Here is an 18,075-nt window from a genome sequence, read left to right as displayed (position 1 = left end):
AACGCGCTCCAGGCCTAGAGTAGTTAGTCTTGTAGAGCAACTTGTCCCGAACAGTAAAGCGACCGCTGCCGTGGGAAGTATGGGCGGCGACATAAAGCGGATCCATGGTGAGATTGTTGCGTTGTTCTCACTGAAAGTCGGCCGCGTCGGGAAACGTGCTAGTAACTGCAGCGAGACAGTAGTCAAAATTATCAGCATCGCAGTCGGTAGTCGCAAGAGGAATCCGAGAGAGGGAGTCTGCGTCAGCGTGACGACGGCCACTCTTGTATGACACCGTAAAGTCGTATTCCTGAAGGCGCAGCGCCCAACGTGCGAGGTGACCAGAGGGATCATGCAAACCGATCAGCCAGCATAAGGAATGATGGTCGGTAATTATCTTGAATGGTCTCCCGTAAAGATAACAGCGGAACTTCTGTACGGTGAAAACAGCTGCCAGGCATTCCTGTTCCGTAACCGTATAATTGCGTTCAGATTTGCTGAGGCAACGGCTGGCATATGCGACGACATGCTCTGCACCACTGTGACGTTGTACAAGCACTGCTCCTATGCCGATACCACTAGCGTCAGTGTGAACCTCAGGCGGGCAAGATGGATCGAAGTGACGCAAGAGTGGTGCTGACGTTAGTATAAACTTAAGTTGGGAGAATGAGGCGTCACAGTCTGGTGTCCAGTTGAAGGCTGCGTCCTGTCGCAGGATACTTGTGAGCGGGTACACGATCTCGGCAAACCGGGGAACAAAACGACGAAAATACGAACATAGGCCGATAAATGAACGAAGTTCTCGTGCAGACTGCAGTGGTTTGAAGGAGCTCACTGCTTCAATCTTACGAGGATCGGGTCTGACGCCATCCTTGTCCACTAAGTGTCCTAGAACCAGTGTTTGACGTTCGCCCAAACCGGCATTTCTTGGAATTCAGAACCAGCCAGGCTTTTTCGATGCAGTCGAGGACAAGGCTGAGACAGTTGTTATGTTCTTCAAACGTGCGGCCAAAGATTACAACGTCGTCAAGGTAACACATGCATATCTCCCACTTTAGACCGCACGGCACTGTGTCCATAAATCTTTCAAAAGTGGCAGGAGCATTGCAAAGGCCAAAAGGCATAACATTAAATTCGAACAGGCCATCTGGAGTCATGAATGCAGTCTTCTCCTTGTCTTCAGGTTCCATAGGTATTTGCCAATAAGCCGATCGCAAATCAAGTGTGGAAAAATAACAAGCGGCGTGCAAGCGATCAATGACGACGTCAATTCGCGGTAGGGGATAGACATCCTTCTTCGTCACTGCGTTTAGACGCCTGTAATCCACGCAGAATCTCCAGGAACCATCTTTTTTCCGGACAAGGATTACCGAGGCTGCCCATGGGCTGGACGACTCTTGAACGACACCCTTGTTCATCATGTCTTTTACTTGTTCGGCAATAACTTTGCGCTCAAAGGATGACACTCGGTAGGGCTTCTGGAGGATGGGGTGTGCTGAGCCGGTGTCTATTCTGTGGCGAGTGCAGGATGATGGTAGCTGAAGTGGCGCATCTCCATGTTCAAAGTCGAATGCAGCAACATGCCGGGAAAGGTCCTGTACCAGCGCTTGCCGTTCCGTTGTACAGAGATCCTTACTGATCATACCGAGCATTAGATTATGATGACGATTATCGCGAGGAGAGGAAGCTGTGGTGAGGTCTGCAGTTAGTGCTGCTATTGAGCTGCATGAGGCTTCATCGATGAAAGCGATCTTCATACCGTGAGGAAGCACAACCGGCGTGGCGGAGCAGTTCAGCGCCCACAATGTTGCGACTCCTTTCGCCATGCACACGACAGAACAGGGCACAAGTATGTTCTTTTTAGCACAGTTTATGCTGAGAGGCCCAACTACAAGGTCAACACAAGCAGCATCAACGGCACTAGAAGAGACGCGAACGGGTGTCAGGCACCAAGATGGTGCTGTCACTTCATCGATCACACTGAGTGTGTTCCTGTCTTCGCCACGTGAGCTTTGCTCAGAAAGTGCGGGTATAAATAACTTGTTTAACGATATTTTGCCACTACCACAGTCGACGGAAGCGCCGCATTGCTCAAGAAAATCGATACCAAGAATCACATCGTGCGAACAACAAGGAAGAACCAGGAATTCCGACACAAACTCTTTCCCAGCCAACAAAACACTCACAGCACAAACACCGAGGGGATGAAGCCACTCGCCGCCTACTCCACGAAAGGTAATGGCGTCGGTCGAAGAAAACATAACGTTGTGGCCTAGACGATTTTTGAAGGCGAGGCTCATCACAGACACAGTCGCCCCAGTATCAACTAAAGCCATCGTCGGTATGCCGTCAATCAACACATTCACTTTGTTTTTTAACATCACAACAGATAGAGGTATATCTTGCAAAGACCGTCTGGCGACCTCACCTCCATCGGCCACGGATGCTAGTTTCCCGGCGGCGGAGGGGACGTACGACGCCGAGGGGACGGCGAGCGACGGGGTTGGTTGGATGGTGGTGTCAAACTCCGTTCAGAGGCTGGCGAATCGCTGCGTCTGGTCTCGTGCGAAAAATGGTCCCTCGGAAACAAGTCGGTCGTCCGCAGGTCATATGATGTATCGGTACCTGATGGCGAGAACATGGGTGGTGTCCTTCGTGATGGGCGGCGTTGACGACAATACCGAGCTATGTGTCCTGTGGAACCGCAGTGGTAGCACACGGGAGGGTCGCGGCTCATGGTGTGTTCGTCGAAACGAATCCTAGGCCGCTGTGGACGACGAGCAAGTTCGTTATCATGCGGGTAACGGGTCCTCTGCAGCTCGCTGCAATCCGTTATATCGGTCGTAAGCCGCATCATAGTAATAGGGTCGGTGCTGTCCTTGTGTCAGCGGGACGTAGTCAGGCACAGTCGCCAATATGTTGGTGAGTTTGAGTCCGAGTAAGTCCGGTTGAGAAAAAGTTGAGCGAGTCTGAGCCCGAGTGCGTACGGTTGAGGAAAATTTTGGGGAGTTGAGTCCGAGTGAGCCCTCAGAACGGAATATATTTGTTGAGCGAGTCTGAGTGAGCCCCAACTTTCTTGCCGACCTATGATACTGATTAAATTTTTCTTTTTCTTATCGTAAGCACAAGCACACAGTGAACAAGAGGGCATGTTCGCGCTGTTTCCGCTTCCATCGCTCAATGGCCATCGAGGTTTCGATAGAGTTGTGGGGTGCTCCATTGACTCGATACTTGACTATTGACTCGATGGCCTTCGAAACCCCCATGGAGCAGATTGTGCTTGACCACTGAGTCAATAGACTATTGGATAGAAGGCCTTCCAAACGCCGGTGTGACGTGGGTAATAACAAACTTCGTTTTCCTTTTACAGTTAAGCTGTATATGGCTAGAACATTCCGTTTGTACGCCAAAAACCCCCTAGTGCCCGCTAGGAAGCAGTAAAATAAGAAAAGAAAAAAAAACACAGAGTCCCTTATGCATTCGCCTAAGATGACTCAAAGGCGAAAGCCATCCTCTTCTTCCTTTCCTTCTGACTGGATGTATTGATCGTCCACCGCCACCCTCTGAAAACTCTCTGCACCTAGCGTGGTTTTGTACAGCCTTCAGGGTCAGAGGCATTGCAAGCTATCTGCACCTCACCTGGTTTTGCACTGCCTCCATAATTGGTGCACCAATCACACAGGCAGTGCAAAGCGACGATGTCATGTGATGATATCATCTAATGTCAAGGTGTACGACGTCATGATTACATCACAAGTTCTGGTGATCTATGATGTCGTCATGACGACATCATGCGATGGCGATTTTTTGCATCAATTGTGTGACGACGCCGATGGTCAATTTCAGTGTTTGATGAGGCATCCAAGGCTTTCGCATTACTATTGTTTATTGAACGTCGACAGCCTAGCTATTAACCTGGCCTTACATACCAAACTGGCTTCCATCATGTCACCTCTGTGCCATGTGCTAAACAGCTTCGCTGGTCATCCACCTCAGAGTTGAACGGTTCCTCAATTTTAAAAAATTTTTATTGTGACAGCAATTATATGGACACTCTCGATGGGTTTTTGCCATCGCCATCCGTGTCACCGCTGCCGCTGCCGTCTTTTCATATATTGTCCAAACCGATAGCATCATCCCGCACATCTTATGATCTACCCGCGAGTAAAAGCTTGCGAGTGCTGGGGATCTATTCTCGATGAGTCCACCTTGTGGACTTGTTTACTTCGGCAGAGAGCATTCAGTTACTCAAAAAAGCGGCGAGCCGCGACGTCATGGTGCTCTTGACGTCGCCGCACCGAACCCGCCAGCACATTCCCTGCTTAAAAAGAAAGTGGATGATATGTACAGTAACAGGACACTTAATCAAGCTTCACAAGTCTGAACTAGCATGTGAACGTGTTCAGATGTTTGAGAACGATGCAGGGAATGCCGACCGACCTTCCACGGGCGTTAGGCGGGTGGCCACATTAAACCTAATTCGAAGGCTAACGTGATCAGAGTTCACGCACGGCCGCCGAGATGTGTGTCCAAAAGCGCATCTCTGGGGGCTGCATTCATTGCGGTGAAGTGCATTCCATCCCTCTGGTTTGAGTCAAGAGTTGTGAAAGCTTCGCGACATCAAAATTACGTTGCGGAAGGAGAACCGGAAACAGGGGACACGCTGCTCACCGAGCTCCAACCAATCAGCGGCAGCCGAAGTGGACAGTCCACAAGGTGGACACATCGAGAATAGCCCCCCGGCAACGAAGGCGGCTGAAACGAAGATAAAAACGAGCCAACCGTCTCCGTCGCACAAAGGGCGTATGCGATAACATCACCTCCCGTGTGAGGCCTGACATTGAGTGCTCATCAAACTGAGAGGAAACGCCCCACCTGTCTTTCGTGAGCATGAAGGGACGCCACGGGAGGGAAGGGGCTGCGTCGCTCGACGGGCACAGTCATTGGTGCAAGCATTATCTCGAGGCATCAGGAGACAGCTCGTAAACTTGCTGTGCTCTCAACACTTACTTCACATTTAGAGACACGAAAACAGCTTTGGTCCCTGCAGCGGCCATATTTCCTTAGACCAGCGTTTTGTCGAGTTATGCGAGATCAAATTCAAGAAGATTTAGCTGCTAGCCTTAATTCGCATAACAATACAATTTGTTGGTATCGCATTCATTGCTGTGCTCTTTAGCGAAACTGTGATTTTATTGCGATAGGAATTATATGGACACCCTCGACGTGTTTTTGCCGTCGCTGTCACGTCTCGTGTATATATTTATATATATATAGAAAAGCCACACATAAAAATTAATCACAAGAAAAATTTTCTGAAGCGTGCGACCGGGCATTCGAACCTGCGAGCCCTCGCTCCGCAGCGCGCTGCGTTACATAATTCTGCCACACAGTACACATCCACCAGCATACTAGTGGCGAGCTATATATATATATATACACCAGTTACTACAAGTGGTATCCAGAGGTCGCAGGAGCTTCAGCGTGTTAATTAACACCCGCGAGATGGCATGAGGGGCGCACTTGAAAGGCTGTCGCCCCGCTAGTAGCTGCGTTGGGAAGGCTGCGCTTGCTTTCGGAGGAGCAGCAACGTTTCAGAGTTGGATCAAACACAGGCGGCGTTGGGTCAAAGGCACGGGACACCACATGTGGTGAAATTAAAATTATGCGAGAAGCGGGACACGCTGTGCCGTTGCCCGCGCTGTGTTTGTGTCGTCTCGCTGGTGACCCATGCTAGTTTTCTATTTTTGGGTCTTGGGACAATGCAAGCGCAAGAGCCCAACAGTGGCTTGGGTTCTGAGCATGCACCCTGTTGGCTCGCAAATTTCTTGGGTCCCCTAGCGACTCGTGTCCCCGATTCTAAAACTCTCTGGTGTTTCGCCGGAGTTGGGATGTGCACCTCTGACTTGTACTTTGACATACATGACGCGGTCACCCGTGCTCGCGCACTTATCACTTGAGAGGGAGGTTCGTATGCCTTGTGCTTTCACCGCAAAGTTAGCGTTGAAGCTACAGACCGCACGAAGGTCACTTCGCTCCTTGCAGTGGCCACATTTGTGAAAGGAGTGAGCTGCTAGCTAGAAGAGCCAAAGTAGAGGCTAGCTGAAGTGACAACTGTGACAGTTGTTAGTTCGCACTCGTCCTGTGTATACCTGCGCATTCTTTTCATGCGTCCTGTTTTGTGCTTGAGCAGTGCACTGCAAGTGTTGAGCTGTGACAGCTGTTCGCGCTCGCCTTGTGTGTGTTCTTTTCGTGCGTCCTTTGTGCTTAGTCAGCACGCAGCAAGTTTACAGCTGCTTGTCGTTCTTCGAGTGACATTCCGATTTGTTGCTATCTCATTCATTGCTTTGCCCTTGTGGCAAAACTGTGACTTATTTTTTAACCACAAGCTAATGCAAACGTTAAGCTTTTACGCGTAATTGCAACTACTAAAAGAAACAGAAATGTCAGAGATCAAAGCAAACTGAATCAAAATGTCGTCATGTAGTAGTACCTTGTAGTTGATGTACTTGTTTTCAGACTGTTGAGGGCGTAGAATTGCCACGTGCTTTCCTTCGACAACCCCCAAGCAGTTGGGGAATTGCCACCTAGTGGAAAATCCACTGGCTATCTTCTTCCAGTGATCTTTGGTTGGTGTCTGGAATAGAGATAACTTTCCATCAGTACTTATTGGAAAAAAGCTGTTTCTGCAATGTCCCTTCTACAGGAAGTGGCACATGGTGCCATTTCAAATATAGTGAGCTGTGAACACATCCTGGCTGCCTTAGGGTTTCGCAACCTTTGTGGTATCTTACTCAAAACTCCCATTTAAGGCTTACGTTCATTACTATTAAGTGCCGTGTTGGCCTTCAAGTGTCTGTTTGCTGAAAATTCAGTTGCCTGTTCTTGGCAACATTAACATCTTTGTGCAGAATTAGTATTTTTCAACTGGACATAACACAGCAAACAAAGCAGAAGCCACCATCAATGTGGCCAGATGTTCACAAGCGTCCATTAGGTGCATATTAACTTAATAATTGTTGGGGTTTTACTTCCCAAAACCACAATACGATTATGAGACACCGTAGTGGAGGGCTCCGGAAATTTCAACCACCTGTGGTTCTTTAACGTGCACCTAAATCTAAGCACATAGACCTCTAGCACTTCACCGCCATTGAAATGTGACTACCATGGCAGGGATTCGATCCAGCGACCTTCTGGTCAACAGTCAAGCGCTATAACCACTAGACCACCACAGCAGGTTGCATGTTTACCTTTCTACGAAACCTCCACCATATTTTCAACAACCTCACAAAAGAAATTCAAGGGGGTTAAAATTTTCTCAAATACAATCACTGCATCTTTAGTGCAAACAAAATTCAAGAAATTCACAGATTCTGAAAGGTCTGTAAAAATTTTTACTTTTAAGACCTTGAAAATGAGCCTCAAATTCGAGGGTTTTCAAGAATTTCAAGGACCCACATGAACCCTCTAACGGTAAAAGACTACATTTTAATAAACTACAGTCAGATACAGCTTACCGTATTTACTCGAATCTAACGCGCACCTTTTTTCCGGTAAAACGAGTCCAAAAATAGCATGCGCGTTAGAATCGAGTACCGAAAAAAAAAAAAGAAACTCGGTTATCGTATTGCATACCTGCCAAGTTTGGAGAAACGGAATCCGGGAGATCTACTCAAAGGGGGGGGGGGGTACTGCGATTACTGCGATAGCAATTATATGGACACTGTCAGCAGGATTTTGCGGTCGCCGCTGATCTGTGCAGAGTCCAAACCGATAACATCGCTTACGCATCGTCTGTTTCACGTGCGAGTAAATGCGCGCTAGCTCTAGGGACGAACGCGGTTGAAGCAGAGATGAAACGACCCGGCCGTCACCGTCGCGCGAAGGGCACATGCGATAACACCGCTCCGCGTGTGAGGCCCGTCGTCGCTTGCTTACCAGTTATTTCGTCGGGAAAGGGAGTCGGGACCATAAGGGGCGCCGTTGAGAAGGGGACGGTCGCAAGCGCTGGCGAACACGTCATCTCGAAAGACATCGGTAACGGCTACCCTTTTAAGTGCTTGGCTCTCCGCTTAAAGCAGTAGTGACACAAAATTTTGAAGGCGAGATAACTTGAGGGATAGATTTGTGTGTACACAAACGCATCATCTACGAAATATTAACGGCTGATATAACCTATAACACATTTAGGATCAATTTTTAAATTGCGTGTAGCGCATCTGTAAGCGAAACGTCCCACCTCGCGTCACCGTGACGCACGGGGCGCACAATGCACTGGATGCGCGGGGCAAAACTGGATTTCCGGGAGATTTTCCTATGACCCGTACAACCGGGAGAAACATTCAAAATCCGGGAGTCTCCCGGGTAATCCGGGAGACTTGGCAGGTATGGTATTGCCATCGGCATTTCAAAATGGCCGCCTCCTACACGCCTTGGCCATTTCTGCCATTTTCAGTTCGTACGTGTGCTGAGGAGATTGTCATCCCGTTCTGCGTTCGCAGTGACGGCATGGAAGTGCCGACTCCAAATACTCGACGAGTGCACCATGATGCAGCATTTAAAAGAATAGTTATTACAAGTGCAGAGACGGACGGAAATCGGGCCGCATCGCAGTCATTTGGAGTTCCCGAAACGTGCATGCGAGACTGGCGCAAACAGAAGCAAAAGATTTTTTTACAGCAAAGCTTCACGAAAAGGTTTCAGTGGACCAAAGCAGGGCCGGTTTCCCGAAATCGAAGAGCGTTGACAGCGACAAGGAGTTGTCCGACAGCGACGAGGACTGATCCATTACGCGACTCGTATCGCCGCCGTAGTGGTGACAGTTTTAGCGGCAATGCCCACCTTTTGACTTTGTGATTTACTTTGTTGAAACTGTAGTTCTTTAAAACCCAAATACTTGTTCTTCTGAATATGCGAAGTTTGACTCCTACGGACTTTTTTTGTTCTTTACTCTCACGAAAAATGGGTGCGCGTTACAATCGATGTATTACTTTTTTTTTTTTGGTCGCGGAAAACGGGTGCCCGTTACAATCGAGGGCGCGGTAGAATCGAGTACCGTATTTACTCGAATCTAACGCGCACCTTTTTTTCGGTAAAACGAGTCCAAAAATCGCATGCGCGTTAGAATCGAGTACCGAAAAAAAAAAAAACTCGGTTATCATATTGTCATCGGCATTTCAAAATGGCCGCCTCCTACGCGCCTCGGCCATTGTTTTAGTTTGTACGTGTGCTGAGGAGCTCGTCATCCCGTTGTGCGTTCGCATCGACGGCATGGAAGTGCAGACTCCAAATACTCGACGAGTGCACCACGATGCCGGTGCCGCGACGAGTGCACCACGGCCCGCTGTTTGACTTCGTGTTTTATTTTATGAAGCTTTAGTTCTTTAAAACACATATACTTGTTCTTCGGAATGCGCGAAGGTTGACTCCTACAGACGTTTTTAGATGCGAAGCATCTTAAGGCCGAGCTCAATCCGGTGGTGTGCGGCGTGACCACCCTTACTGCGCATGCGCATACCCTCTCCCCTTCCCCTCTCCACTTTCCCTCTCCCATACCCCCTCCCCTCCCCCTTTCCACTCTTCCTCTCAAACGCGGGCTAGACATGCCGAAATTCTCTCCTGCGCAACGCCGCGATGAGCTCGAGCGCATGCGCGTCCCCTCCCCTTCTCTCTCCTCTCCTACGCTGCCCCCCTCTCGCCCGCCTGTCGACCGCGTTCCCCGCTCGCCCTGTGAGAATTAACGGCCAGGCTAGATGGAAGATACGACGCGCGTAGCGTCCCTCTTCGCGTTCGACAACGCGAGGTCGGTAGCATGCCCAACGAACGCCAACGGAACGCGATCGTGCAAGTGCTCCGGCTTCGCATCGCCTCATGGTCCCCTTTAGCGGGAGATGGTGTAATTTTTTTTGTTCTTTTCTCTCACGAAAAATGGGTGCGCGTTACAATCGATGTTTTCTTTTTTTTCCTTTTTTGGTCGCGGAAAACGGGTGCGTGTTACAATCGAGGGCGCGGTAGAATCGAGTAAATACGGTAAATACAGTAAGTATGCTGGAGAGGCTTCATCCAGATAACCGAAGCACGACTGTCGATCGTCTCCACGGCTAATGAAATGATCCCACTCATGAGCCGGAAGGTGTAATTACCAGCACTCCAGCTAATGTTGAGCTGCCTTTGAGGAGGAAATCCCACTGGGTACTAAAGGTGTACCTGACAACAGGTAATTAATCTCGCATTATTTTTGCTTTACTTCTTGCATGCATACTCACAGCATGCTGGAACCCAATACATAATTTAAAACAAAATTATGGCTCCTTCCACTGGTGAAAACAGAGATAAAACTTTAATAATGTAGCAATATTTAAACAGAAAGTGTCGACAAACTGAGAATCGAACCTTGCTCTTCGAAATTGTGAGCTTGACTCCTATGCATAACAGATTGGTTGGGTGTGAACCAAGCAAAAGTCTGCACAAACCCCACAAAGTCTGCACCACCTACACAAACCTAGCGGTGCATTGCTGAATTGTGGCACTTTGGGCACAGTTAGTCGTTGAATTTGTGTGCGAGGCCTTACATTATTATGAAGACAGTAAACAATGTTCGAGTGCCGATCGAACACTTCTACCATTTGGTAGAAACATTTCGCAAGATAGAGAACTGTAGGAATTCCGCATGAACAGTTTCCTCGGTACAGTACCTCTCACAGCAACGGCAACTGCATGGGAATGGGTAATCTGCATACTAAGGCGCTCGCCGACTTTGTGTGGGCAGGTCTAGTACAATGCGTTCCTTAGGAAAGATATACTACGCTATTCCACGCTTGGCTATTGTATTGAGCATTGAGTCATCCACTTACACTTGAACCGAGTCGTATGCTTATTGCGCTGTTGCAACAATAGGGAACAAGCCCATTCCCACACTTTGCCAGGCGCTATGCCGCGGTATCACGGAGGGGCGTCGGTTGAGCAATAGTCAATGGCCACTCAGACTAGCGTGGCTCCTTCAAGCCTGGCTATCTGCACTCCTGTCTCCAGTGCGCTACTGATGGGACAACTGTTCCAAGTTGTGCTCCCACATACAATGCGAAGTCATCTTGCATAATTTTTTATTGCAACTCTGTTCTCGTGCCTAAAACTACTGTGCATGCACTGTGTATAGGGTTTGGGGTGCCGGTGACCCCCAGTGACATGAAGTCTGCCATTGCACAGAGGGTCACTGATCTATGCTACCAAGTTCGCACATAGACTGAGCTGGCCCACACTGTTGCCTGTACCACCCGTGGTGAGGATGAGGCTCTTTTACAAGGTCACACTGCGTAAGAAGAGCTAGGAGAGTACACTGACTGAGAGTTCACGATTTTGCTTAAAAATCCTGAGTTTTCCCTAGGTTGTTTCCTAGGGAAAACGGGTGATATAGTTTCTCTCCAATGTGGCGCCCAGCAGCAGTTGTAGCACTCCATCTCACAGGGAAGGGGACGCTCACAAAGCACACGCTTCACACGGAAGGGGAGAGCCACGTACACCAGAAACCCCCAGCAATGAATGGCTGATGAATAAAAAAAACAACATAGTTAAGTTGTACCTTGACGCTTAGGTGAAGTAGTTCACTGGAAGCTTTGAAGGTGCTGTGCGTCCATTCTTCTCCTAAGTGCGTGTGAGTTTCACTGTTCCAGCCATGAATCTTGTCTTTAAATGGCCCAGCTACTCTTGAACCAGTTTGATGAGCACGGTAGGGTCATGGTTTAATCGGGGTTGCTGTTGCCCAGGCCATTCCATCAATTTCGCCAGAATGAAAAATACAGCACCAATGTCTTGCAAACCTTTCTGTACTCGCTCCTCTCAGAACGTTCTCGTGCTTCTCGTCATTGTCCGCTTCTCTACTCCACCACATAGCCTGTCCATTACTCATAACACTGTACCATACTGTGCAAGTTTGGCTAGCATTTTTGCAAGAGTTTACTGTACGCACGCCTGAACCAAAAGAGTTACTGTCGTGTGGAAGCTTGCACAAAATACAAACAGATTGATCCCTTTAAAAAGCATGAAAGCACGTTGGAACAGTAAAAATTCCATAGGGTTTCTGTGGAAGATACAACAGTGGTCATGATCAAGTGACATTGTATCTGAATTTGTGCCACTAATTAGAGTTCCTGAAAAGTTTTTAAAAATTTTGTAAGTGCTTATGCGATAAACTCATAAAAATATCGGCACCATAAATTAAGCGACACACTTCGTATGCGCAGCCAACGCTGGCAATGAATGAGTTGAGCTGCAGTTCCCTCTGTGTGACCTTTGCAATCAACTCTGGCGGCGCACCTACGCGTGGCCACCGCAATCAACATTGGCAGCATGATGGTGTGCTGCTGAAGTGTATTGCGTAGGCCACATGAAAGAAAGCACATGATTGACATCTGCACTGCTAGGTGTGACAACGATACCGGCTGCGCACATTTTATTCTCGAGTACGCCGATAATCTCAAACGCCAAGAATCATGCAGGCAAACTAAAGGTATCTGAGAACGATTGCAGGTATGTGTAGACATGAGCACTGTGGTGGTGTCTTCAGGGGTGAAGTTACGGCCACAGATGCCCCAGAACACTTGCTTTTGTTGTCATGACGAGCACTTGCACAAAATTTTGAAGGCGAGATAAATTGTGGGATAGATTTGTGTGGACACACATGCATCATCTATGAAATATCAACGGATAATACTATAGCCTAGAACTTGTTTAAAATCAGTTTCAAAGTGCGTGTCGCGCCACAACCCGTGAAGCGCACCTTTGGCTTTCGTGTAAGTAACCAACTGCCATGTGCGTCACGAGTTTGTGTTGGCTGCCACGATCCTTGTGATCGCCCGCTCCTAGCAGACCTTTTCAACGGAAAGAGGGGGAGACCTGTACGGGAATACAAAGGCTGATGTCGTTGCCTCAGCAGTACGTTTTTGGGGGTCACACCTATTTCCAATGCCTCAGAGGGGTTTATAGCAGCCCCCAGGATGCCTTCATTGAAAAGAGTTGTCAACGCGGTGCTCATGTGCACACGCTTCTGTGTGGACACGTAGCCAGCTACGTTTACATGAAAACCGCCTTGGGTCCCACCTCACTCGATGCTCTCTGAAACCGAAACTGCGACTAAGCGCTACAAAACTGTCTCCAAATAATTAACCGTTGCACGCTCGAGCAAACGAGCTTTCCAGCCGTGATAAGTGGGTCGTTAGCTACCTATTGCAACAGAAAAAACAAGATGCAAAATTTTTGTGTCAGTGCTCCTTTCAAATAGCACAATGGTCGTGGGAGGCTGAATGAAGGATTCGTGTGCCTGTCGCCATCGTTGCCTACGAGAGACAAAAATGACGTCTTGGTGCAAGCTCGCTGCAGGTCAATGTAATTTTTGCCCAAATGCTGCAGCAAGTGAACGTTCCACCTCTCATCTGGCACAGCAATCCCATCCCTGCATTTTAGTGCACAGTTTTGTGTGCTCAAGGACCAAGGAATTTAACAAGTGCAACTGGTTGTTGCAGGTCGCTTCAGTCTAGTTTTTGCTCTTGCTTTGGTCTACGCAGGGCATGTCTGTAGTACCCCGAGAAGAGAAAAACAAACGACCTCAATGTTGTAGTAAAAAGACCACGATCGGTATGAAGCACGTTTATGTTGTAAACAAAATTATTTGCCTACAACGTAATGAGGAATAGTTGATGAGTTTGGGCTTTATTAATGTTAGAAAGCTGAGCACTAACAGTTGCCCTGACTGCCAACGATCACTGAAGCGTAGCATGGCAGAGTGGCAAAAAAACAAAGGGAGTTAACATTGACCGAGCACGTGCTCAGTTGGCTGAGCCTCAATTAGGGAAGGAAAAGAGGGAACAATATATAGATAAGGTCAGAAGAGTAGAAGAGCAGGAAGAACAAGACGCAAGGTAAATGCAGAGGTTTACTCACTGGCATGAAGCGATCCTTGAGACGTGCCCATATAACTCGACATGTGTGAAGAATGCATCGCTTGGCAGTTTGGAAACTGACACGGTATGCTAGTGCTACTTGATCCATCTCGTTCCCCGATCCCAGGTAACTGTAACGTGAAATAAAAAATAGACGCAACATTTAGTTATAAGGACCCATGTATTTGGGTGCTTCAACCAGATAAGCTTGCAAACTATAAATCGTACATAAACAATCTTACTCGAACAATCTCATTTTATGTAAAAGACTACAACATTGAGCACCTGCCATACGAGAAATTTGAAAGTAACAAATTACACCACTCTTTTCATAATTCAGACTTGAATAAAAATAACTGCTGGGGTTCTAGGTCCCAATACCACAACACGATTATGAGAGACACCGAAGTGGACGGCTCCAGGAATCTAGGCCATGTGGGCTGCTAATGTGCATTTAAATCTAAGCACATGAGCCTCTAGCATTTCGCCTCCGTAGAAATGCGGTCGCCACGGCCGGGATTCGATCCCGGGACCTCCGGGTCAGCAAGCACCATAACCAGTAGGCCACCACGCCGGGTATAACATGCACTTGAGGGAAACTGACTGCTACTGAAATTACACTGATGTCGCCAGTCAACGTTGTGCACAGTTGTCAATTTAATAGTTACCTGCACTGTATGTAATTCCAAGTGCATTTACACTAAAGTGAGGAAGCAGCAGCAGCTAACAAGCACGAACTTTTCTAGCCTGCCAAAGATCATTGAGAACCAATGCTAGTAGACCAGTGAAAGATCACACAGCTTGTACATGGCACGCATATGGCCTGAAATCGATGCTGCAAGCCTTTTATGTTGAGTCGGTGGCAGAAACTTCATAAAAGGTAGCACATAAGAAGCGCAGGAAAACTAGACATCATGTGCACTTCTGATACATTTTAGGGAAACCAATGAAGCTTTTCGAGGATAGAGACTGGGCTCCAATCTTTCAAACGTGCTGCAGGGGCAAGATTGAAAGTAACAAGCAAGATTGAGCAAGACAACGTGCGGAGAGCTGAACAGCTGTAGCAAGATGACTTGAACAGACAATTAGGCCAGGGAAAGCACGGAGGACGCTAGCTGTTGTCTTTAACTGTAGTGTACTTATTGAAATGTGAATTGAAGTGGACGAGAAATCACCCTTTTCGTTGGTGGGATTCAAACCCACAACCTTCAAATCCCACCAACAGAAAGAGTGATTTCTCGTCCATTTCCTTTCAATTTATGTCACAATAAGTACACTACAGTTAACAATTAACTTTCTCTGTGCTTTCCCTGGCCTAATTGTCTGTTCGATTCATTTGGTTGTGTCTAACATATAAACGAGCCCGTCAGAAAAAATTCCCCTTCTTTCGTTCAGCTGTAGCAAGGCCACTTGTAACAAATGAAGGGATCTGTGTATGCACACGAATCCTGATCCTCTGATGGATGATGGAATAGCTGCTAATATGAGCTTGCCCCAAACATTCTCATAAAATTCTGGGGTAAAGAAATGGTTCAGCCCATCTCTCCAAGGCGGTTCACATAGCCATTTTGCTGAATCTTCTCACCCGTCTGCTCACAAAAATATGAGATTCCAGTGACATGAAGGCTTTAATTTGTTCGAGGCACTGCATTTATTTGTTACGTACGACCTTGAACATAACCTCAGCAAGTGTTATTTTTACGCCTGGACATGACGCTATTCTGGTCTACCCCGTTACTAGCCCGAACAGAACTATCCTGAACTTTTTACAAACTACCCCAGCTACCTCGGACTTACTACTACCCTTATCAACTGCATTTGGACATGACGCTAGAGACTCCTTTTATTTTTTTATGAACTTAAAAAAAAAAAGCCTTCAACAGTGTGCTTATAGCATTGCAAGTGTGGCAGCATGCGCATGGTGCCCCAGAGGAAAACATTTTAAACTTACAATCAGAAATGTGCTTCTACAAACCTCAGTGTTAACGCCAGTTGCTCTGCAGGCACCAAGGGATCAAACAGCTGCACACGGGTCAGGTCAGCAGCCACAATGCTCAAAAGCGTGTCGAAATTCTGTGGCAATAATCTGTAGTAGTTGAGAAAGAAGCTTTTGTCTCCTTGTTGCCTGTGGTGCACCTGCAATCGTCGTCAACAATCTGAACAATTAATCCTAGTACAAATATAAGAGCTGTGGTTGCAAACAGTCATCGGGTGCATTTATGCTGCACTCCTTGCTTGCCAAAAAGGGTAAACAGATGTTCCTTGGATCCCCAAAATAACAACAAACTTGTGGAAAAAAACTTGACAGAGCAATGAACAGAGTGGCATTCTCATCAATGTCATTCATTACCATTCCGACACAGTGTGTGTGTTTACCTATACAGTGTGTATGTATGTATGTGTATATATATACACACACACAATCATAATGAAGCCACCACACCATGGGGTATTTCTTTATACCTGGGGTACATAATTAGAAGTACTGATTTTTAAATTGAACTACACATTATTAAGCATTTTCTCATTTCGATTGGGCAGTTTATACAATAATTTCCTTGGTTTTCATTGCCTGTCGGCTTCATTATGCTCCTGACTTGCCGAAATCGGGCACCTTCGTTCCCCTCATTTTGGTACAGCGTGGTTTGTGTGCCAACGAATAGACGCTATCGCTGTGCCGACTATTCTTGTGACAGCCTCGTTAAGATGAGCCTTGTGAATACGGGGAGGGATTTACAAGAGAGATGGACGCAAAATGAAAGGAACACCCAAAAAAAGGGCGCGTACATATCCCGTCTTGTCAGCGGTACACGTGCTTCAACAATTACGCGTGCATGTCCCGTCTTGTCAGCGGTACACGTGCTTCAACAATTACGCGTGCATATCCCGTCTTGTCAGCGGTACACGTGCTTCAACAATTACGCGTGCATATCCCGTCTTGTCAGCGGTACACGTGCTTCAACAATTACGCGTGCATATCCCGTCTTGTCAGCGGTACACGTGCTTCAACAATTACGCGTGCATATCCCGTCTTGTCAGCGGTACACGTGCTTCAACAATTACGCGTACATATCCCGTCTTGTCAGCGGTACACGTGCTTCAACAATTACGCGTGCATATCCCGTCTTGTCAGCGGTACACGTGCTTCAACAATTACGCGAGCATATCCCGTCTTGTCAGCGGTACACGTGCTTCAACAATTACGCGTGCATATCCCGTCTTGTCAGCGGTACACGTGCTTCAACAATTACAAACACGCCCGAGAACAAGTTCTGTAGTTCTGTAAATGATACACCCCTGCCACGCCGTAAAATGAACAGAGCACTTACAGCTGTTTGGTAAGGTCCCCGTCTTTGTTGTTGTTGTTGCTGTTGTCCTCGTTGCCTCAATAACTGCTGTCTTTGTTCCAAGATACGTCGTCTCCGCTGCTGACGTCGTTGCTGCTCTCGTCTCTCTCTTCTCTCCCGCAGAAGCATAAGCAGAAGCATTTTGATCTCTAACAAAAGCCTCGTGTGCGTTGAGATCGCTGGCATGGTGCTTACGCGTTGTAGCACGAGTGGACAGGTACAAGCGACCACTTCTAACTTCGCGCAACTGAAATGGGCCGTCCGTAGTCCGTAGGGTCCATAGTGCGCGCGCAGGTGCGCGTGCCAGAGTTGCCAGATCCGAAAAAGCCTACGCTAGTCTGTCTGTGCTACCTACTGATGCCCGGATAAAAAGAAAAATCTACTGATTTTTACAACGTCCCTAGATTTCTCACTTTTGTTTTAAAGGAGTACTGACATGAATTTAAAAATTTTTCGGGTTGTTGCTCTAAATGAAAGCACGGGTGTCGAGAACCCTAAAAAGAGTGTCGTGGTGCCTGGGGATGCATTGCATATATTTTTAATACCGCTTCTTTCAACCAACAGTTTCGGTTTCGAGAGGGCGGCTTCATAGTGACGTGTCAAGTCGGCCCGTGACGTCACGGGCAGACTACAACCCACGAAATATGCACCTGCTGTCCTTTGCTGTCAGTCGAACGTGGTTCATGATGAGTGAACTGTCGTCCAGTGCCTCCGACAGCGATTTCTGTGATTTAGGCTGCATGCAGAACCCAGATTTCGCAAACCAAGTGAGCTGACTTGAAACGTCATAGGGCTCTCGATGGACCATGCGG

At 47.6% G+C, this 18,075-nt stretch overlaps 1 protein-coding gene across 1 annotated transcript in view; it reads right to left on the bottom strand.

Moving 5' to 3' along the window:
• The window catches only part of LOC119383912 (uncharacterized), a 56,068-nt gene extending 38,550 nt beyond the window's left edge, over positions 1–17,518 (bottom strand). Inside the window, exons 1-4 of the mRNA XM_037652185.2 lie at positions 17,246–17,518; positions 15,892–16,052; positions 13,918–14,047; positions 6,473–6,616 (exon numbers count right to left, since the gene is read on the bottom strand). Coding sequence (XP_037508113.1) covers positions 6,473–6,616; positions 13,918–14,047; positions 15,892–16,052; positions 17,246–17,449 — 639 coding nt within the window. The 5' untranslated portion in view covers positions 17,450–17,518. The remainder of the gene's footprint in view (positions 1–6,472; positions 6,617–13,917; positions 14,048–15,891; positions 16,053–17,245) is intronic.
• Positions 17,519–18,075: the final 557 nt, after the last annotated feature.

Source organism: Rhipicephalus sanguineus, chromosome 2 (genome assembly GCF_013339695.2).
Source record: "Rhipicephalus sanguineus isolate Rsan-2018 chromosome 2, BIME_Rsan_1.4, whole genome shotgun sequence".
Lineage (NCBI taxonomy): Eukaryota > Metazoa > Arthropoda > Arachnida > Ixodida > Ixodidae > Rhipicephalus > Rhipicephalus sanguineus.
The sequence above is the reverse complement of the archived record's forward strand: the minus strand, read 5'-3'. Positions and strand labels throughout refer to the sequence as shown.